Source organism: Syzygium oleosum, unplaced genomic scaffold, assembly GCF_021117445.2.
Source record: "Syzygium oleosum isolate NSW1041296 unplaced genomic scaffold, Sole_v2.1 Sole_v2.47, whole genome shotgun sequence".
NCBI lineage: Eukaryota > Viridiplantae > Streptophyta > Magnoliopsida > Myrtales > Myrtaceae > Syzygium > Syzygium oleosum.
The window spans coordinates 1,122,375-1,140,863 of NW_026607531.1; the positions used below are offsets into that span (position 1 = coordinate 1,122,375).

Here is an 18,489-nt window from a genome sequence, read left to right on the forward strand (position 1 = left end):
TTCATAGTTCACTCATAACTCTCAAGATAAAAACTATATAGCTTAGGCTAGAAATCACTTTAAATAAATGTACATGTGATGTGGGAAGAGCCGCTACTTAGCACAGGCTTGAAAATGATTAATGAGCGTTAGCTATTCTAAAGCCGGATTGTAGGCCTACAACGCCTACATCCAACACCGGCTCAACAAGACGCACAGCCCCAACCTCCGCAAGATCTGGACCACCCGCGGCTGGGACCGCAAGGTCCGCATCTAATGGCATGCTCAGTGTGGCATCCATACAACACACATTAGAAACATTTTAGCTTTACTCCCTCCACCCACCCGGGAACCGGACCGGACCGGCGATTCGATTTTCGGGTGGATCCATAGAACCAACCTACGGTTTTCAGTTCCCATTTTTCAGGACCAGTCCTTAGTAGGTAGTTATTGGTTCCAAGATGGCAGCCGATCACCCTAGCAGCAGTGAGGGCCTTACCCTCTTTTGTTTTTTGTTTTTTTTTTATAAATAATTTGGCTTGTTTTTTACTCTAATTTAAATAATATCTAGATTTAAAAAATCAAATTTAGACCAAAGCGGCAGCATTTTGACCTTGCCATTCATGTTTTAAAAACATTAGCACAACATAGGAGAGCGAAAACAATAAAAAGAAGTCGCGTCAGCGTTTTCCATTAACCAAGTCAAACGGAATTAACGGAAGAACTTGATTGCACCAATGTGATAATTGTAGGGTTCGATTTTTTAAAAGTTTTATGACTCAATTGCTCTTGCGTGACAAATTTTATGACTCACGGTGTACTTATCTCTTGTTTTTTTTTTTTTAATCCAACTCATCTAACACATGTCAATGACCTGAATAAAATATTCACCCCATCTCGGCAGTTGAAGTAATAACAACATAATAGAGGGTGTTGCAATATGCAAATTTGAGAAGAGTAGTGATGCCTGACGACCTCTGAATTCATGGATCCTTCCCATGCGTTGACAGGACCAGCACCTCATTCTGGACTCGGGAAATCTTTGGACACTTGCATTTGGACAAGAAGAAATTACAAGAATCGAAGGATTCGCTCGACAAACACCTCTACACGGTAAACTTTTTTTTTTAAATGGCGGGTCTATCGGAATTACGTCGAGAAAGAAATGCCGTGGAATCGAATATGTCAGAAGAAATTCTTAGTGTCTTAAATTAAATCCAATTGGATTACAATGAAAGTCTAATTACTATATTCAACACTATTCTGCACATTTAAGTTCCGGAACACAACTTTGGGTAAAGCTGCAACAAAAATCATCATTTAGACTCCGTTTGTAATGTGAAAAATGAGTGATTTGAAAAATATTTTCCTTAAAATAATCACATATATCGATTGAAATAATTGGTTAACAACAAATGTTGTTTTATTATTGGTTCGTATCTAAACATTTGCGTAGACAATGAAAATATATTTCGTTGATTTATTTTTGCAGGCGATACGGATAATCATTTTTAGGAAAATGTTTTCCAGGTCATTGATTTTCGAAAACAAGCACACCCTTAATGATATAATGAATGGATTGCCAAGCCAACAAAGTCAACAAAACTTGGAATAAGAAGCATGTGGAAGCCCAAATTCCAGTTTTTAGCAATCGTTTTCAAAAGTATTTTTTTTTTTGCTTTGATTATATTCGTAGATAAGCAATGTTTTTTTTCCCGAACTTTTTAATTTCAGTGAATGAAAAATTCTAATAGAGTATGTTGTATTTTGAATAAATGAATATTTATCTACTAGCAAATTAACATTAGCACGGTTGTGCACATCATTATTGTCGTAGTGGAGGAGCCACGATTTAGGTTGGGAGGGGAAGGCGCGAATTTAATGCGGAAATAGAAGCCTGAAAGTTTTTTGTTTTTTGTTTTTTTGAAAATTCGATTAAACTCACACGAGGTAAAATGCATTTTGCACAGCGTCTTGTAACCAGGGGTACACGTTAGCACGTCGGTATATAGATAATTGCATTTACAAAAAAGCACTTTACCTTGTGTGCATTTAATCGAATTTTAAAAAAAAAAAAACACTTTCGGCTTATATTTCCACATCAAATAAAATTTTGAAGAATTTTTAATTTTGTAAATGGAATTATCTATTTGAATCTAAATAAGTAATGGACAAGAAAAATATAGCGGTGTACTATTAATAATGTATAAGGGTTAAGGCACAAAGCAAATGACCAGCTCTCCCGCTTGTGGCCGTCGCCCCAACGGTGGTCAGCAAGGTCACCGGCGCCTCAGCGAGGGCCGGTGACCCTCACCAAAAGCGGGAGACAGCGGCGATGCTCTCTCAGATCGGGCCTCCCCCATATCTGGGCGACGGTTGCCGCCCTTCGTCCCAGTTCGGGGGAGGGTCGCCGGCCGCCGCCGCCGCCGCCCGCCAGCAGCCCACCCGCTGGTATTCTTTTTAGTTTCTAATTTAATTTAACTAAAATTTTATGTTAAAATTGTTTCCCTCAGTCGGCGGTAGTTTGAACTGGCGGGGATTTTTGGGCACGTCCCCCAAGCCGAGGCCATTTCTCGTAGGGTTTCGCCAAGTCTGAAGTCTCTGTCCGATCACCGGCCATAGTCGGTCATTATCGAGTTCCTGTGTGCTTGATTCCCTCCTCCTCTTTGGACGTGTCTCGTTTTGGCCGATACGCCGGATTTCGCCGCCAAGATCGCTGCCTTCACCAGACAGAGACAATGCGGTCGCGGCAGTCAGCTGAGGTGGAGACAATGCCGCCATCTCCAAAGCTTTTCTGGTGGCTATCTTCTTCTGGTAAATGGCGGGCCTCTTGGTCCTTGTAATGTTTCCATTATAAAATGTAACTTCTCTGCAAGAACAATGGAGTCCAATTGAAAGATAGAGATATTTTGATGATGGTCTTTTTGGCAGAAGTAGTTGGGGGGCGACCTTTCAGGGTTGAGTTCTTGCTCTAGCTAGCTATAGGTTCCCAGCTTAAAATTTGACATCTTTTGAGAGCTGAAGCAGCCGATTGCTGAATTGTTGGTTCCGCGTACAGATAAGAAAAGCGGGACCAGAATGGACAGGATCCAATTTCGAAAGCCATAATCAATGCAAAACTATCAGTTTATCAAGCCATCACAAGATTGAGCCTACCATCTCTTGATTTGGATGGTAAAGCTGTAAAGAAGTTTTGGCTTGAGACTCTTGTATAATTCACTGATGCTGCTGAGGCATGTTTACTATCTGTCCGGAGGAATTTGAGGATGTGCGAAGGTCTATTCTGTGCTTTGCTTACTGGGGTGACTCCAATTGCTGTCACCAAGGGTGGACAGCTGCTATGAGTTTTGCTCGTTCACCTCAAGCTCCTTGTACCGACCTGCATGTGCTCAGGTGCGTTTAAGAAAGGAATTATGCCTGTTAGCGTCATCCATTCACAATTTAATCTAATCGATGTGTTCATCCATCTAATCCTTTTTCTGGGACTACAATTTGTGGCGGGCTGATGCATGAGCCAGTAGCCATGGAGCCATGGTTGAGAGTGTAATGAAGGCAAGCTGTGAAGTGATTGAATATGGCTGGAGCAAGGACCGGGCTTCTATAAACACTTTTATCATCGGATTAGCAGCAAGTGTCCGGGATAGGAATGATTACGATGAACAGCCTGGATGAATATCGGTGAGTCGTTGATAAGCACATACTCATCTCGTACATACCTAGTCAATGCTTGCCGGATAATACTTGTATGTAAGATACAAGCATGTTCTCGTTGAAATATTTGGGTCTCTTCGGTTGGAGTCCACTTAGAGTTTTATTGTGATCTATTCATCTGATTTATGACTGCATAATTTGATAATGTTCTAGAAGGGCCCAAGTTCCCATTGTAGAGATCTTACCTCGCAAGCTCAGTTGCCGGTTGTTCAGTGTAGTGCTTCTTTTGGTATTTTTAAATTTTTCCTTTTTCTATTTGAACTATATTTGCTTGCATTTGTATGCAATATTTACTAATTTCAGGGTGGAAAGGAGAAGCAGGAAGTTCCTGTTGTGCAACTTAACCTAATACGCACAGCAGTAGATTTAAGTGTTGCTATTAGCAAGTCTGAAGTTGTGGATATGGTGCTGCCGAGGGCGATGCTTCAGCTGCTGGTTTACTGCAGATTCGTGTACGAACCTCTCCTTTAGAGCGCTTATTTGCTCTTATGTAATTGGAATGTTGCCCATAAATTCGCTTTATAAAACTGCAAGGTTCCCTCAGCAGCCTAGTTTCTCAGACTTTTCTTCCGCCTTTTGCTGCAGCTCCTTGTTGCTGTGTCTCATATAGCAAGTACAGGCTTTGAGAAGTCATTTTGCGAGACCGTGGTTTTGATGACAAGAAGCTACTTGAGCTGGCTTTCGAGTTTAGGGTCTGTTGAAAGCGAAAAACATTGGCCTGGGAAGCCACAACAGAACGCGTTGAGGTCTGCATAGTTTCCCTTTGTATCCTTTGCAAGTTGTACAAGGATAATTTGTCGAGTTTGTAACGTTAGGATGTGATTTACTAAATGGATTTTGACTTATTCCATGGTGTTGTGGACTCTTCTGCTGGGTTTCTTCTGATTGTCAGCCATCTTACAAGTACTAAATTGCGTACAGATTACTGTCACCGTCTGCTATCTTTGTGCTCAGATGTAGGCTTGGCAGAGGAGAGCAAAATGGGAAGGTATCATTTTCCTTAACATATATATGCCGGTAGCTTACTATAAATAGTTTGGGCCTTGTGCCCTACATAGTTGAGGCAACTTTATATTTTTTAGTTACTTCTGATAGTTCTTCCAAAAAGTGTTCCGATGTGCTTTACCTTAAAATCAGGGAGAGAAGCAGTTGTCAATTGCATTTGAAGGAAGTATAGGTTTGTGCTATGAATGATACGTTTAGACCTTCATTTTTGTCTTATTTGCTATTCCCATGGGACCAAGGGATAGGCATAGCTATTCTGATGGAATAGTTGTTCTTGATATGTTTTTCAATGACCTGTTGGATTAATTATCCCATCAGGAGGGGATGGGGAATAGAATAGCTTCTTTGCTGTAGCTAACACGCTGTGAGATATGCTTGTGTTCTTGCTTTTCCTCATTTGTAAATATGATCGGAATTTGTTATGACCACAACTCTTATGAGTTAAATTGCCAGACACCACTGTGATTAACTTCACAGCTTTGGGATAATAGTGAGAAGCCATTGTCAGAGCCGAAACTCTTTTTTCTATTTTATGTGTGGTTTCTATCTTTACCTGGTTGAAAAAATGGTGAAAAAAAGTGAAACCATTGGTATGGTGCTCCAGAAAGGGCTTTCTTTTTTTATTGTGAAAACGACGGTAAGGATGGCTTATAGAATGAGACCTTTGTTCTTCTGTATTCCAATTGTTGGGGAGTTGTTGGTGATACTTGCGCTATTGTGGGAGTGGAGCAGATCTTTTGGGCCCTCTACTTCCTGCTGTTGCTGAGATATGTACTGACTTCAATCCCTCGATGACGTGGAGCCATCTCTTTTGAAGTTATTTCGGAACTTATGGTTCTATGTAGCTCTTTTTGGTCTAGTATGGGAAGCATAAGTGCAATTCCTCTTTAGGCTGTGGGTGGACCGTACGCGTGGAACGCACGGCGGTCTGCTGCTGTCCAGGAAATTTCACAGGGGACTCCTCCCCTTGTAAGTTCATCTTACAAATTTTTTTTCTATCCTGCACAACCTTTCTTATGATTCATAGTTTGTCTTGATGCTATGGGAATTACCGAAAACAGCTCCAGATTTTTCTTTTATCATCACAAGAAACAATCATGTTCGCAGTTACCCGAAATAGCTCCTATTATGTCGTTGACTGAAATTGGGAGCTATTTTATGAAGGACACTGAATGCTGCAATTAGGTTGCAGATGGATGCCAGTTCTTGTGATCCTGTAAGTTTTTTCTCCTGCAGTATAGCTGGATATTTTGTTGCTTATCTATCTATATTGTTATGCCTTGAATAATTATTAATGATGGACAGTAAAGTTACACGACGATGTCGGATGATCCAAATAAGAGTTGCTTGGCATTCCCACTAAACAAGTGCTCACTCAATAAATGAAGAGGCCAAACATTTCTGAAGCTCTTGTTTTATATGTGATATATTATGATTTGCAATTTTAGAATGATTTTCATTCCATTGACGTCTCTCTTGATAAAAGAGAGAGATTTTCACAACTAAGAATTTCCATTTCTATATTGACATTAGCAACTTCCCTTTTTCATATATATTCTGCTTTTGCTGTTATTAAGGTCCTGCAGAGAAGTAGGAAATCTTTTTTTTTTTGTGCATGATCATGTACTTGGAACTGACAAATTTCAAAAGAGAGGTTTTAGCTTGTAAATAGGTGCTTTGTGTGTAACAGCATCTGAGTCAGTATACTGCAGTGGAGTGAGACAACTGGTGAATGCTGCATTGGGACTTTTAAGCATTCATTGGGTTGAGGCTTTTTGAACTTTGGGTTTTGAAAGGAATTTGTTTTGTGATTGACAAAGAGCAGAGATTGATGCTTGCTGCTAGCCCTCTATCAAATTTTTGGCTATCATAGAGGGAGAGAAACTTAAGGGCTTTAGAGAGTCTAGAGTGTAATTTCTTTGATGTAAAATTGGGGTTACCAGAAAGCGATATATTGCTGGAGATAGGTGTGAGCATGGGCTGGGCCACGTGGGCTTTTGCCAAAATTGTGGCCCAGCCCTAACACTCAGTCTAAGACTTTTGGTGGAGGCCTTGCCCAACCCGATGTTGAAAAGAATTTAACTCCAATCGTAAGCTACTGAATCTGGCAAGTCACTATTTTCAAACGTTTTTAGTTCCGCAGAGTATTTGCTGAAAAGCAAAGTCTTTATGGTTAATGCTATCTGCAAGAATATTATAATGTCAGGTGATTAATTGTAGCCTTGTGGGACCTCTTTCATATGTATAGGCTAAGTTTTCTCAAAAGTGTAAACTTTAGTATTTCTGGTTTCCTCGGATAAATGTACTTTCTGGTCTCTTCTTACTAAGATCAACTGCTTGACCTGATTGAAACTTTTTTGATAGTTCAAGTAAATTTGGCAATTGAACAGCATTCAAATTTTTGAAATGAGTTACTTTGCTCTCCAGGTAGTTAGCTCTGTGACATGGCTTGAAGATGAATTGGAATTTAATGCTCTCCACAACCCCGGTAGTTGCAGAGGGAGTGGCGATGAGAAAGCTGCTGTAGCCCACAGTGCTGCTCTTTCTGCTGCTTTGGGAGGGCGAGTAGATGTTGGAGGAATGAGCACAATTTCAGGTTAGGAAAGTCTGTCCGTTACACTATGTAGTTAACTTTTAGGTCTTACAGTGATTTTTGTTCCTCAGCTTCAATGTAAAGTTTTCTCAATCTGAAACTTTTTTGTCACTTATTTTACAGGTGTAATAGCCACATATCTTCTTGCAGTAGCGTTTTTAGAAATTATAAGATTTAGTAGCAATGGTTGCATCCTCAGTGGAAGCAAAACCTTGACCTCTAATAGAAGTGCATTCCGTTTTTTCTTTGCATACCTGAAAATGCCAAATCTTATGCCCGCAGTCTTTCAGTGTCTGATAGCAATTGTCATGGCTGGTATATTTTTTTTTGGAATTGAGACTGCCTTCTAAATAATTTACCTATGCAATTTAATCGTCTGAGGATATCTTGGCGCTGCTCTTCAATAGATTGTTCCATTTTGTTTATGCTATCATCTCGTGGAATTATTAGTATACTAATAAATTTGTCGGTAGTTTTGATAAATTCATCTATTTTGTTGTTGCAACTTGCTTGTAGGTTCTAGACTAGTAATTTTCTGCAAGATTGTTGTCTACAAAATAATTTCTTGCACTACTACCTGGGTGGGGTCTCAGACTAACTTTGGAAAAATGAAAAAGCAGGTTGGTTATGCTGAGGAATTAGAGTGGCGAAGGTGAATTAGAGAGCACCATGGCACTGGGTATATTAGGATCAGATGGGATGCCATGTCTGATGGCGCTGTGTAGAGATGGACTAAAAATTCTTCAGCCTGCCTTCTAACCTGAAGTGTTTTCTCACATCTTCAGGTCTCTCTTTTCCTGAGGAAGATTCTCATGAAGCCTAATCTAGTTAGAGGGGCTTAGAGGCGCTTAATGAGGCTAGATTAATCTGAATGATGCTTTTGCCTTGTTTGGAAGAGCTCATAAATTCAGGATCACTATTCAGTATGATTTTGCGATATCTTACTAATTGGAAAAAGGCTGGGTTATCTGTTTGAAATTCTTCCACATTAGTCAAAGTGGTGCTGCCCCTCTCTCTAACCACGTACACACACGTACAGCTCTATGCAGACTTAAATGTACTTTGCCTGTTCATCCGTGTTTTTTTGTAACCTATCTACGTGGATCTGCCTGTTTATTTGTCGAGTTGTGGGTGGAAATTGCTAATCATTTACTTTGGATTCAGGAAGATCGCATATTTGACACAGGCCTTGGGGCAGTGACTCTCTGAAATGAATGGTCGCAAATTCCAATGTAGGGGACACGGGATTTCTTCATTATAATAGCTTACTCTTCCGTGTCTTTCTGAAAACCTTTCTTATATGACCTGTGGTAGAGAAACTTCATATGTGGAGAAAACATATCCAACTTCTTAAATTTGGAATACGATTTGTTATGTAATCATATGCTATAATCATATGCTGGAAATTACGCTATTACTCCAGGGTGCAGGGGCATATTCAACTTTCAAAAAAAGGAGGAGAGGACCCCACTGCGATGCCAAATGTAAACTTTCCTCCCTGTTCAAAATGAGATCGCTTGCAAGAATGACAAACCAAGGAAACTGCTACAGCAACCAAGCCTCCTCTAGTTTAACATTTGCACGCACGTCGGTGAAGTTGGTGCTTATAATGATACTAATCACACGCTTAGCTGGGTGTGCATTTGGCAGTACTTCCCGTGTACAATTACTTGAAACATCAGAAAAACCCGACTATGTTGTTCATATAGCAAAAGGAAAGGCCACCATAAATTCAAGTAGAAGATCCAAGCTATGTGCAGGTTTTTGAGTGAAGTATATAGGATTCATGTTACGTTTCCTCTTTTCATAAAAACCCACATGCTGCTATGCATGGCGCAAAAGACTCATCATGAAGACGTTCTAAAGGAATAGCGATAGGATTTCCTCCACGTCCATGCATATGCATGAGACGTTAAAATCTTGATTATAAATTAACAAAGGTAAAATATAACGCAAGAAATGTTTCGTGTTGGGTGGCAGGTTAATGATAGACAAGATCTAAGGCTCGGTTGTCACTAAAATGTCGACTTACTTCAAAAGTCAAAGTCCTCGAGCTCGTATGTAGTTTGGGCCAGTGTTTGACATGAATGCACAAGGGAATGTCAAAAAGTAAGCACTGACGACATTCGTTGAAGACCAGCGAGGACATCGACGTTCATGAAAAAGTTATACCTCAAGATCATAAATTTGTTATCCAGTACAAAAGGAAAACCACCCAACCTTTAAGAGATCCAACGACCTACCGGATACTATGTTCCAGATACTATACCAATCTCGGTTAAGGAAACTGTTGAGAAGAAAACTGCATGAGAGTGGGAGCATTCCATCTTACACAATGATCGGAATGTTTATAAATGTAGCCAAAGACCAGACTAGGAACGTCATAGGACTATAGCCACAGAAACATTCCAACTTTGAGGTGAGGTGTAAAGGACTCAATATACAGCAAGGTGACAGAATCGATGAAAGACGGTGCATTAAACAGCAAACGACTCATCATCTACACAGCTCAAGGTTTACATGCCTCAAGAGTCGCGATGTAGCAACGCATGCTTGAAAAAAACGGACATATTATCAGAGCTGCATCATCGAGTTGCAACATATACTGTGAGTCCACACCCAGCAGTTCATCCCGGAATAGTAGAGAGAGGCTACTACCACCTATCCCAGCAAAAAATTTCAGAAGCAGGGTAAAAGTACTAGCAGATGGTCAAGCTCAAGCCAGTTTGGACGTGCTCCTAGCAATATAGCACCAGCAGCTAGAGGAGCGACTGAATCGCTGATAAGCCGAAACATAGAAAATCTTGCAAGCCAGGGGATCTTCGCTAATCTAAATCTCAGGGCAGGAACAAATTTGCAAGCAAACAATAGAAGACGCAAGGAAGCCCTTGGCGGCAACCCCTGTTGATCTTTCATATAGTTCGGTCGATGTAGACGGACCTAGCTGCCCGTGAACTGCGTCGTGCTAGTTTTCTGCAGTAACAGGCGTGCAATGGGAGACTATACCATACTTCCTAACCGTGAACCGAAATAAGGCTTCAGCTACATCCGTGCCACTTCAATATCCCACCTCACTTAATCAAAACAATCTCATGATTTTAGCTAACGAGCTTATTGTCTCTCATCTAGTTCCTCCAAAGTCGATAACAAGAACGGTATCAAGGATTCAGAGAGAGTAAATGTTAAATCCCCAGACAGAATCTTGCTTCTTTTTTTTCACCTCGCATCAGCAGCGGTGTGAAAAAGAAGGGAAAAACAAGAACATGATAAGGGCAGTTTGTCTGATAAAAAGCATGGTTAGGGAAGAGAGAGAGAGAGAGAGATGGACAGTGTAATCTCAGCTGGTGTAATAAGTACTAGCAGGAGCCGCTAAGTTAAAATTCTTATCGTAAAATTGCAACATGTAGATGATAACTAATCAAGTAAGTCAACAAGGACTTCTTCCTCACTCTTACATTTAAAAGCTGTGAAACTAAACATCACCAAAACTGCATACCTCAGAATTGCTACACTCATCAAGAGAAATGTATACCAGCCTTGCTAAACAAGGAGAGCAGGTACAAGAACTCCTGCTGCGTAAGCTTGGATGATCTTTTCTCTTCAAAATCCCCCTCCTTCAACACATTCAAAACTTTCGCCTTAAATTTGGACACTTCCCCTCCGTTGCCATCCTCCAACTCCATCTCGTCGTCTCCGCCGTCATCGACCTCCATCCTCAAGTCATCCCCATTATCTCCAAAATCCAAACCATCCATTCCAAAATTTGAATCCCCTGATAAATTACTCTGCGATTGTTGTAACGCCTGGAGAGTCTTATAATTCTTCTCCATCACTGAAAGGATTGTTTTCTGCCTGAAAATGGAACCGAGTGTTTTGTTCTTCCGATTGAAACATATGCGCATCAACCCATCAAACTCTCTCACGAGATTTGCGTCGGGAGCCGGTTTTCGTGGCTCGATCCTGACCACAGACGAGTCCACCTTTGGTGGCGGCCGGAAGTTGTTCTTTCCGACTTTGAGGAGATGAGAGACTCGAGCACGCAGTTGGGTGTTTGCGGAGAGACGGCAATAGAGATGATCACCGGGTTGAGCAACCAGTCTCATCGCGAATTCCCTCTGAAACATAATCACCGCACACTTGAAGGGCGGTTGGTGTTTCAATAACTTGAATGTGAGGGGAGAGGAGATCTGGTAAGGAATGTTGGCCACGCAAATGTCAAAGTAGGGTAGATCAGTCTTCAACACATCGCCCTGGATAACCTGAGCATATGGAAATTTGGAAAGAGAAACTTTGATCATCTCCAATAGCCTTTTTAAAGAAAAATTACAATGATCTTTAAAGGAACGCAAAGTAGTCAAAGAGCAGCCTTACGATTTCCACCACTCAATGAAGCAGAACAAGCATGCAATCAAGAGCAGTGATATACATTCTCAGAAACCAATAAAAACAGGACAGCCTTAATAATCTTCACGACTCAAGCAATTCGATCGGTACACATGTTACACGATTTTCATGGGGAAGAACGCTAATTCATCTTCTGCAACTAGCGCTTGACATTCGATTCAGACCTTTTTGCAAACACAAAAACTAGTCTTGCTGGTGTAGCTTGAATATAAAGCTCTACCAACATGTCAGAGTCTGTTAACCAAACATAGATGCAACGTATTCGAGCGATCCTTATGACTTCTTCACAGAGCAAGATAGATTGAAGCTACAAAACCTTAACATTTTCTAACCAGGTTGTTTGATGCTATGTACTCATAAAGTGGGATGCTCCAAAAACAAGGCACCAACAACGCAAGTCAATCCATATACCCATCAAAATCCTTTCAACTCCTCAAAGTCTGCTCAAAACTGCAAATTCACGCACAAAGGTCCTTCTTTTCACCAACAAAATCTGAAACCTTCCCAGACAAGTTCCGATTTCAAGATTCAATTCACCTTCAAGCGGCGCGAGTAAGGCGTGCCCTGAAACCGGCGCTGGAGCTCGAGGACCATGCGGGGGTCGAGCTCGACGGCGACGACGGACTTGCCGGCGTCGAGGAGCTTCTTGGTGAGGTTACCGGTACCGGGGCCGATCTCGAGGACGACGTCGGTGGCCTTGATCCCGGACTTCTGGACGATGGAGTCGACCAGGAGCGGGTTCTTCAGGATGTGCTGGCCCTTCGACTTGTGGAACGAGATGCCCCCCTGGTATGGCGCCGCGGCGGCCTTGCCCATGGCCTTCGGCTTGTCCTTCCTCACCTTGCCCCCCGCCATTGCCGGCGGAGCGTGGTCTCGAGCCTAGGGTTTCCGACGGTGACGGCGGCGGCGGCGGCGGCGGCGGCGAGGACGGCTTAGGGTTGGAGGCCGCGAGCTGCTCCGCCGCCTTCACTTTCTGTTGGAGAGTGGCGCGGGTGATCGTAGGTTCTGCCGTGCACAAGTTCGTGACTCCTGTTGTAAATTTTAAAATGTAGCATTATGTAATAAATATATATTTTATGATTTTGTTAAATATTTCTTAATAAAAGGCAATACTTGGTTACGGCTGATAATAAAATATTTATTTAGCCTCATTTTCATTAAACAACATTTATCCCGTCTAAATATTTTTTTTTTATTTTACTGCCCCATCCCCCATAATACTTTTCACTCACAGCTATATAGTTAACAAAAATATCTACTAAGCAAATAAAAGGAAAAATGACACAAACAATTATTGAATTTTGGCTTAATGTGTAATGTGATCTCTGTATTTTTAATTTGTTCAATATTGTCCCTGAACTTTAACTCAATGCAGAATGTGATCCCTCGATATTTAATTTGTTCAATGTAATCTTTGAAATTTTTGTAACATCTATAAAAATTTTAAAGATTATATTAAACAAATTAAAAGTTCAAGAACCACATTAAATATTAAGTTCAAGTTCAAGGACTACATTGAACAAATTAAAAGTTCATGGACTAAATTGAACGGTCAAAGTTTTTAATTCGCACTTTGAGGTGTGATGATGTCTTGGAAGTTCGGTTTGCTTATAAATGGCTGGAATACAGCTCGAGAAAGATGAAGCATAGATTCCATTCGTCAATCTGCTCTGTGTATGTTTGTAAAAGTTTCTGCTGCTGAAGAATCGAGCAATAGACCCTCCTACATGGCCTTGCTGGGGATGTTTTTATGCAACCAATCGAGGCCTTCGTAGAGTCCCTGTCCAGAAGTTGCAGAAGTGCTCTGTATATACCTGAACAAAATATTTTTCTTAGACAACAACAGTTGAGACGAAACCAATCTGTAACTCGCACAGAGCCTCTTCCTTCAGTGAATGACAAAACTAAAGCTTACCAGTGACGCTCACCGAGTGAATGCAGGCCGAGTTTGTCAGCAATTTCGGAGGCGTGCATAGGTTCATGCAGGTCTTGCTTGTTGGCAAATACAAGAAGAGCTGCATTACTCGATTCCTTCTGCCAAAGAAAATGATGTACTGTGACATGCAATTAATTTTAATGTAATGCCAAGGCCCGGAGACCTTGCAATTGCTGATTACAAATGAGTACCCTCTGAAGAACGTGAACTGAAGACAGTTATGCATCTGTTTCTCCTATTTTGTTCTCTTCTGCATAAAACTATATGCTTTTTGACCTTACCAAAAAAACCTATATGCTTTTTGAACTTTGCCTCATAGCTTATTGACAATAACCAGGCCATTGCTTCATTCCGAGTTGCTTTGAGGGCATTCCACTTTCAAATGGTGAAGACCAGCAGCATCAATGCAACGCAGAGGATGATAACAGAACTACTGGGATTGTCTTAGAACAGTATATATACATGACCTAGCGACTGACCTCACTTAGGATCTTATGCAACTCGCTCCGATCTTCGCCGATCCGCTCTCTGTCGGTGCTGTCCACCACAAAGATGAGTCCTTGTGCATTCTGGATGTAGTGTCTCCACAGAGGCCGGATCTGGTATCGCAGGTGTCTCCATATCAACTAAGCATGCAACCGACTTCGAAAACACGGTATAATACTCGACATCTTTCAGTCAAGGACATGGTGGCCTAGAAAGGGCTTCCTAATGCTGTATGTGATTATGCCATAAAACTTTACTTCTGTGGAAAAACGTTGGATGGCTTTTTGACCAGATTTTCACTACCTAACCTCTTAAAAGTAGTCACTTGTCACATAATAGAATTTGTGAATCACTCTTTCGAAATTAGGTATATTTAGGTGGACTTGGAATCAACTGCACCACGCACCTAGACACCATCACTTCGGTGGCGTCCACGCGGGTCCCACTTGATTACTAGATGTCCTGGTCCCGGCGTGTGTGCTCGATATGGAGCCCATGTGGTTTGGGAATTTATGCAATGGTGAAGGTTGTCACATTTATAAGTCGCCGACAGCATCTTGTGAGTACTAGGTGCTTGCTTAGTACTCAGTGTTTCCCAGGTGAGATGCTCTAATCACAAAACATGAATGTAATCTTCTACAGCCTCAGAATCTATATCAAACGCAACAAGATGAGGTGCTTAGTACTCTGTTTTTCCCAGGGGAGATGCTCTAACCACACAACAGGAATGTAATCTTGCACAGCTTCAGAATCTATCTCAAACGCAGCAAGGCTGAACATTTAAAGACAGAAGTCGTATTACCTTGTCCTGCCCTCCAACATCCCAATCATTAAAATTGACATCCCTGTACTCTACTGTCTCTACGTTGAAACCTGCCCAGTAGAGAATTATAACATATGATGACTGACCTGCACTCACTATTAAAGATTTAGACTTTTTCCTTTCCGTAATTTACAATCGTCTTCTGATATCCCATCTTCATGCTTTGGATTTCAATGTGTCATTATGTTAATTTCAGAGATTAGCACAAAACAGAGTGTGCTTAAAGATAAGTGGTAAAGTTAGATTAGATATGCTGGTAAAAGATTTCGGTTGAGAAAAAAAGGAAGACCAAAAGGTTCCTCATCATAAGTAAATGGTGTGTGTACCGATGGTTGGTATTGTTGTGACAACGTCGCCTAACTTCAGCTTGTACAGGATGGTCGTCTTGCCCGATGCATCAAGACCCACCATTAGTATCCTCAGCGCACTCTTCTTCAGAAACCTCTTTGCAAATTTAGATATCGCAACCCCCATGCTTGGAGTTTGTGCAGAGAGGGAGCAAGAACAGAGAAAGATGGAGTAAGATTGTTCCGTCAAGAGAGTAGACTGGAGAATGAGATGGGAAACAACTTGAAAATGAATGAAAATGGCCACTTGAAAGGAAGCCTATGGTCGAGGAAAGATCAGACCTTTTGTTAAGAAGATCTCTTATTCACAAAGTAAGCACCTTGTGAGACGCAATTGCAAGAAAAGGGAAATGGAATTGATTCTTGTATAAAGAAGAGGAAAAGTCGATTGTATTAAAACCCTGATTGATGCAGGGGTACAAGTGCCAACATCTAAAGGCACACGATCACTGACATAACCAACACTACCTCTAAAGTATCCAAGCATATCTTTAGACTTGAAAAGGCTAAAAAATAAAATGTACATTAAGTGCCCATTTCAGCAGAAGTGTTCAGGCTTTCCTTTTCAATGTGATAACTCCTCCATACCAGATCTAAAGGGAGGGACAGGGAAAGGTTCCATGATGCCAGAAACAGATAGGCAAACTCTTAAAGGGGAAAATGCAATTTTCTATGCGACAGTGGTTAATGGAGTTATTCCTCCTTTTACTTCACCCTGTTTGATAAAAGAATAAATTGGATCATGAGAGTTGATTCAGCAGCATTCTCAGTGTCAAGAGGAAGCTAAAGGCACAAAGCTAAAATTGCTTTCATAGAGAATGCAATGATTTACCCACCAACCATGGTCAAAAAGATGAAGTAAAAGGAAATGCAAATCAGAAGAAAGAGGGAAGAAAATTCCATTACTTTTGCGGTCACAAAGTCGAATGACATGTATCCCTTACAAAAATTACAACTAGAGAATGTGTACTGAGTCATCTCCTCACAGCAACAAACTTTACAGACACAAACATCACCATGGATCCAATCACTTGCTAGATGCGGACTGGAATATAAAGACTGCCGTCAGGACTCCCACTAATGCTGTAACGGCCAAAGCGAGTGTCGGCAAAGGGGATGTCAGCCCAAAGTTCTGCAGGGATGAAGTCAAAATTATCTCGTGAGATACTTCTCAAACTGTGAACATAGTAAGTTATGTAGCTAGGAGTGCACCTCACGGCAGTGAGGAACTCCAACGAAGCTTTACCTAAAATCAAAAGGAAGCTGTTTGTGCAATACTAACTTCTAGAAACATATCTACCTTCATTTGATTAGCTTCTATTCTGTGCTGTGTAAACTGAATTCTAGGAAATAACTTCCGAGATAAAACAGAAGTTCTCTCATCTGCCAATAGACTCATCAAAATTCCAGATACTAATTTAGCTCCAGAGAATAGCTTATTGGTTTTTGACAGCGCAAGTCATTGTTGGCATCAACTGTAAATAAACACAAAGTCAAAAAGGCTATCAATTTCAAGGCCAAGAAAATATCTATGGAGTACTTATAATATGTATCTCATCTCATGCATTTGTAATTAGTGCCAGGGTGGAGCTTCAGCCAGGATATACTTCAAATCTCAGAAAAAGACTTCTACAAGTTCCTTTAATACCCCAAAGTTAGGACTAAGGTTCTATTACTGCCAACTACGTTAATATCCACAGCCAGACTTCCGAAGTTAATTTAAAGGGAGAGATGTCACCGCAGCCATGCCCGCTATTTTTTCTTCTTTAGAGGGAAAAGAAAAAGACCGTAAGTCCCAACACAATTACTTATCTTGACAAGCTGCTATACGACTTCATGCGGCATGGATCTTAACATGAAAAGTATCTGTAATTGATGAGTACCCAAAGGCAGAAACCACAATAGGAAAAGAATGCTATTTGGCAGTTTCGATTTAAAATTCAGACCATGTGCCACCCATACCTCCAAAAGTCCCTTGCCTGTTCCTATTTCAACACTGATTGCCAAGTTCATTTCAATGGCATCAAACATAGTTATCCTTGCACTAGCCAGAGGCAGAAAACTTGATAGAAAAAACCATATCACCTGTTCATGAATTCCACAAGACAAATGTACAAGTAACAGCCGAGAAGATGAATCGGTATGTGGGGATCTCAGTTAAATTCCACAATGATAATATGCAAGAAATCCACGGCGGTGACAAAAAAGGAGGGTGGCTGACATTGGCATTAGCAACGAGAGAAAGAGATGTTAGAACATGTTGTATAGTTTTGTAGGTTTTCCTTTACATCTCTTCTTTCTCTTTGGTCCCACATAGGAAGAATGCTAGGCTCCTTTACTCCTCTAAGCCTATATAAAGGCTTCTCATGTATATTGTTTCTCACACCATTATAAGAGAATAAATACCATTCTCTTTTAATCTTTCTTTCTTATCAAGAGATACCTAATAGTAAGTGGAGATGTTAATAAAGATTATGTGCTCATTGCTAGTTAAAGAGCACTTATTGCCACAAAATTCTTTCTGCTTCATAACTTCTAGCAGGATTCATGAAGAGTGTGGTGCCTAAATAAACGATAAAAGCTATTCCTTCTGCCATTATTTTCGTAACGTTTTCATGTGATTCCTGGATATTGTGGTGCCTAACTAGACGACAAAAGCTATCCCAAAGTGAACCATTGGGTAAGTAGATATTTCACCCTTGATCGGATCAGCACTGAACACATACAAACATCCATAAAGAAGACTAGATTAAATGAAGACCATAAAAACAAACTTGAAGTTTTAATACCAAATGCTAATGCTAGATAAGTGTGTAAAAATAAATCTAAAAGCTCGACAAAATCAACTTCCACCTAAATGAGATGTCATATTCCTAGACACAGTATTAAATGTAGATGCATTAAGGTCAAGCCTCTCTTTGCGCTGTCGCGTCCTCCACCCGAAACCTCCACAAGTTCAAAGTACCAAAAATCTGCTGCATCTCCTCAAGTGTCTGCCCTTGGGTCCTCGGCATTATCCGGCGGATGAAGATGTGTGCCAAAAGCGTGATCGCCATGAACAAAAAGGCAACCCCACCAAAGGTGATCCCCTCGTGTGTGTATATATATAAGACGATTATTGCCATCGCTCCACTCATAATTTGTTTAAGGCCGACACTGATTGCATTCCGCAGCGCAAGCAGCCTCAACGGAAAGATATCTGAAC

General features: G+C 40.9%; 3 protein-coding genes and 1 long non-coding RNA gene across 13 annotated transcripts; 2 read left to right on the forward strand and 2 right to left on the reverse strand.

The window, feature by feature from the left end:
• The first annotated feature begins 2,178 nt into the window (after positions 1 to 2,178).
• LOC130136599 (uncharacterized) lies at positions 2,179 to 3,072 on the forward strand. Its single transcript, XR_008815430.1, has 2 exons — positions 2,179 to 2,793; positions 3,038 to 3,072. It is a non-coding gene; the product is annotated as an uncharacterized LOC130136599 (long non-coding RNA).
• Positions 3,073 to 3,481: 409 nt separating this feature from the next.
• On the forward strand, positions 3,482 to 8,705 carry LOC115694517 (phosphatidylinositol 4-kinase alpha 1-like). 9 transcript variants are annotated; one of them, XR_008815424.1, is made up of 9 exons: positions 3,482 to 3,657; positions 3,994 to 4,142; positions 4,276 to 4,436; positions 4,612 to 4,678; positions 5,428 to 5,664; positions 5,757 to 5,911; positions 7,123 to 7,291; positions 7,909 to 8,073; positions 8,453 to 8,705. XR_008815424.1 is itself a non-coding variant. In XM_056306700.1 (8 exons), the coding sequence occupies exons 4-8, from the start codon at positions 4,671 to 4,673 to the stop codon at positions 8,467 to 8,469; spliced, it is 324 nt and encodes a 107-aa protein (XP_056162675.1). In that variant the 5' UTR covers positions 3,482 to 3,657; positions 3,994 to 4,142; positions 4,276 to 4,436; positions 4,612 to 4,670; the 3' UTR covers positions 8,470 to 8,705. The 9 variants fall into 9 exon arrangements, 2 of the variants coding, with proteins under 2 accessions (XP_056162675.1, XP_056162674.1); XR_008815426.1 differs by having other exon boundaries at positions 5,785 to 5,911; XR_008815425.1 differs by having other exon boundaries at positions 5,803 to 5,911.
• A 1,906-nt stretch (positions 8,706 to 10,611) lies between these two features.
• Positions 10,612 to 12,686, reverse strand: LOC115694507 (ribosomal RNA small subunit methyltransferase-like). The gene is made up of 2 exons (XM_030621613.2): positions 12,230 to 12,686; positions 10,612 to 11,547 (listed from the first exon to the last, which is right to left on the reverse strand). Exons 1-2 carry the CDS (start codon positions 12,545 to 12,547, stop codon positions 10,804 to 10,806), a joined length of 1,062 nt encoding a protein of 353 aa, XP_030477473.2. The 5' UTR covers positions 12,548 to 12,686; the 3' UTR covers positions 10,612 to 10,803.
• Positions 12,687 to 13,258: 572 nt separating this feature from the next.
• LOC115694516 (ADP-ribosylation factor 1-like) lies at positions 13,259 to 17,290 on the reverse strand. Of its 2 annotated transcripts, XM_056306764.1 has the most exons (7): positions 17,247 to 17,289; positions 16,585 to 16,759; positions 15,264 to 16,416; positions 14,917 to 14,987; positions 14,108 to 14,227; positions 13,608 to 13,726; positions 13,259 to 13,506 (listed from the first exon to the last, which is right to left on the reverse strand). In XM_056306764.1, exons 3-7 carry the CDS (start codon positions 15,409 to 15,411, stop codon positions 13,416 to 13,418), a joined length of 549 nt encoding a protein of 182 aa, XP_056162739.1. In that variant the 5' UTR covers positions 15,412 to 16,416; positions 16,585 to 16,759; positions 17,247 to 17,289; the 3' UTR covers positions 13,259 to 13,415. The 2 variants fall into 2 exon arrangements, with proteins under 2 accessions (XP_056162739.1, XP_030477479.2); XM_030621619.2 differs by lacking the exon at positions 16,585 to 16,759 and having other exon boundaries at positions 17,247 to 17,290.
• Positions 17,291 to 18,489: the final 1,199 nt, after the last annotated feature.